This window comes from Galeopterus variegatus, unplaced genomic scaffold (assembly GCF_000696425.1).
Source record: "Galeopterus variegatus unplaced genomic scaffold, G_variegatus-3.0.2 Scaffold64972, whole genome shotgun sequence".
NCBI lineage: Eukaryota > Metazoa > Chordata > Mammalia > Dermoptera > Cynocephalidae > Galeopterus > Galeopterus variegatus.
Window position 1 is genome coordinate 1 of NW_007791083.1, and position 1,906 is coordinate 1,906.

Here is a 1,906-nt window from a genome sequence, read left to right on the forward strand (position 1 = left end):
CCTTTCTTTCCTTCTCTGACCCAGCCCTTCTCCTAAGTCACCTAAGCCTCTTTTCTCTCCCCAGACTCCTCCACCCTGCTTCCCCCAAGGAGTCCTGGGGCCCTGGGGGTGACAGCCCTTCCGGCCCCTCAGTCCCCTCTGCTGCTCCTCTTGCTGCTGCCCGTGGCCCTCCTGCTGCTGGCCGCTGCCTGGTGCCTGCACTGGCGAAGGACGAGGTGGAGGACGCCCTGCCCCGAGGAGCGGGTGAGCCAGCAGAGTGGGCAGAGAGGGTGGGGAGGGACAGGGGGATGGCTAGAGGCCCTGCCCACCCACCTGTGGATGACTCTGTGGGGGCCACAGGTGCCCCCTACCTCCAGTCCCCAGGACATGCTGCTTGCAGAGTGCTGACGTGGCCGGGGCCTCATCTTGGTGAGTCCTTCACATGCTGTAGGGCCTGGAATGCCAGGCTGAGGACACTGGAATATGACGGGGGGGAGGCTACTAGGAAGTCATGGGAGGGCTGTGAGCAATGGAGAAGCAGGGCATTTGCAGATGCAGAAAGACCCCTCTGGGGCCATGAGGACCAACTGTAAGAGAGACTGGAGGCCAAGGATGGGGCTGGATTAGGGTCCAGGGAGAGAGGATGAGGCCTGAGCCAGGGCTGGGCCCATGGGGATGGAGCAGAGGGACAGTTGAGGGGCCAGGGATCAGAAGGGACAAGGCTGGGAGTTGACAGGCTTGGTGAGGGAATTTGCACAGATAATCTGGATCTGGCCCAGTGACAGGGTGGACAAGTGGGGAACGCAGGGGATGAGCAAGATTAGGGAAAGACACTGATCTCAATGGGGACCTGAAGGAGCGAGGGATCCTGGGGAGGTATTTGGATACAGATGTCTGCAAGCCAGGACAGAGTGGCCTCCTGGGCAGGAGTGGTATGGCATTCCAGGAGGTGGGAACTGCCTTTGCTAAGCATTCCAGGTGAGAGAAAGCTCAGACTGTTCTAGTAACTTTGGCCAGTGCAAAGCAGCAGGGAGTCATGGGAGGTATGTGAGGGAGGAAAGAATCTGGGAACAGGTGTGGGGACAGGAAGCAGGTGGGTTGGGAGGGAGGAGAGGAGGCCCCCTGGGTCTCTGACAGGCTCACAGGGATCTAACAAGAAACATTTCTTAGTAATCACTCACACATATAGTGCCTTAGTGATGCAGGCCTTGTGCTGGTGCTTTCCAGTTGAGAAGTTGGCACCCATTTCACAGTGGCCAAAACAAAGGCACAGAGAGGTAAATAATTTGCCAAAAATCACACAGCTCATGAGAGACAACCGACATTGCCTCTAGTCTTCTTGTTCCAGCATTTGTGCCCTTCACTATTCTGCCTCAGTTTCCTTATCTGTACAAAAGGCTCTAATAATAGTCCTTCCACCCTACGGTTGTCATGCAAATAAGTGAAGTGACACACACAAAGCCCTTAGAGCAACACTGCCCAACAGAAATAGAATGCAAACCACACGTGTAATTTTAAGTTTCCTAGTAGCCACATTAAAAAAAAAAAGGAAAAAGAAGCAGGTAACTTTAAACAATATATTTTATTTCACACAATATATGCAAAATGTCATTTAAACATGTAATCAATATTTTTTAAAGGATCAATGAGATATTTTACATTATTTTTTTCATACTACGTCTTCAGAATCCAGTATTTTACACTCACAGCACATCTCAATTCAGATGGAAAACACTTGATTTGTACTTGAATTACACTTGAATTACATGAAATGTACAGTTCACATACTCAAGTTGTTTGAAACATACGTAAGTTTTCCACTAACTGGATGGAGGACCAGTTTCTAAATTTTATAATTTTTCATTTCAGGACTTGTTTCTGAACAGTAATTTCTATTATAATTTTTTTTGGAAAAGGTAATACATTG

The 1,906-nt window shown here is 49.8% G+C and overlaps 1 protein-coding gene across 1 annotated transcript; it reads left to right on the forward strand.

The window, feature by feature from the left end:
* Window positions 1-46: 46 nt before the first annotated feature.
* LOC103584564 (fms-related tyrosine kinase 3 ligand-like) lies at window positions 47-413 on the forward strand (the record flags this gene model as incomplete). The annotated part of the gene is made up of 2 exons (XM_008565516.1): window positions 47-243; window positions 340-413. Coding segments are annotated over 2 exons (245 nt in total), but the record flags the coding sequence as incomplete, so codon positions are not given.
* Between the last annotated feature and the right edge of the window lie 1,493 nt (window positions 414-1,906).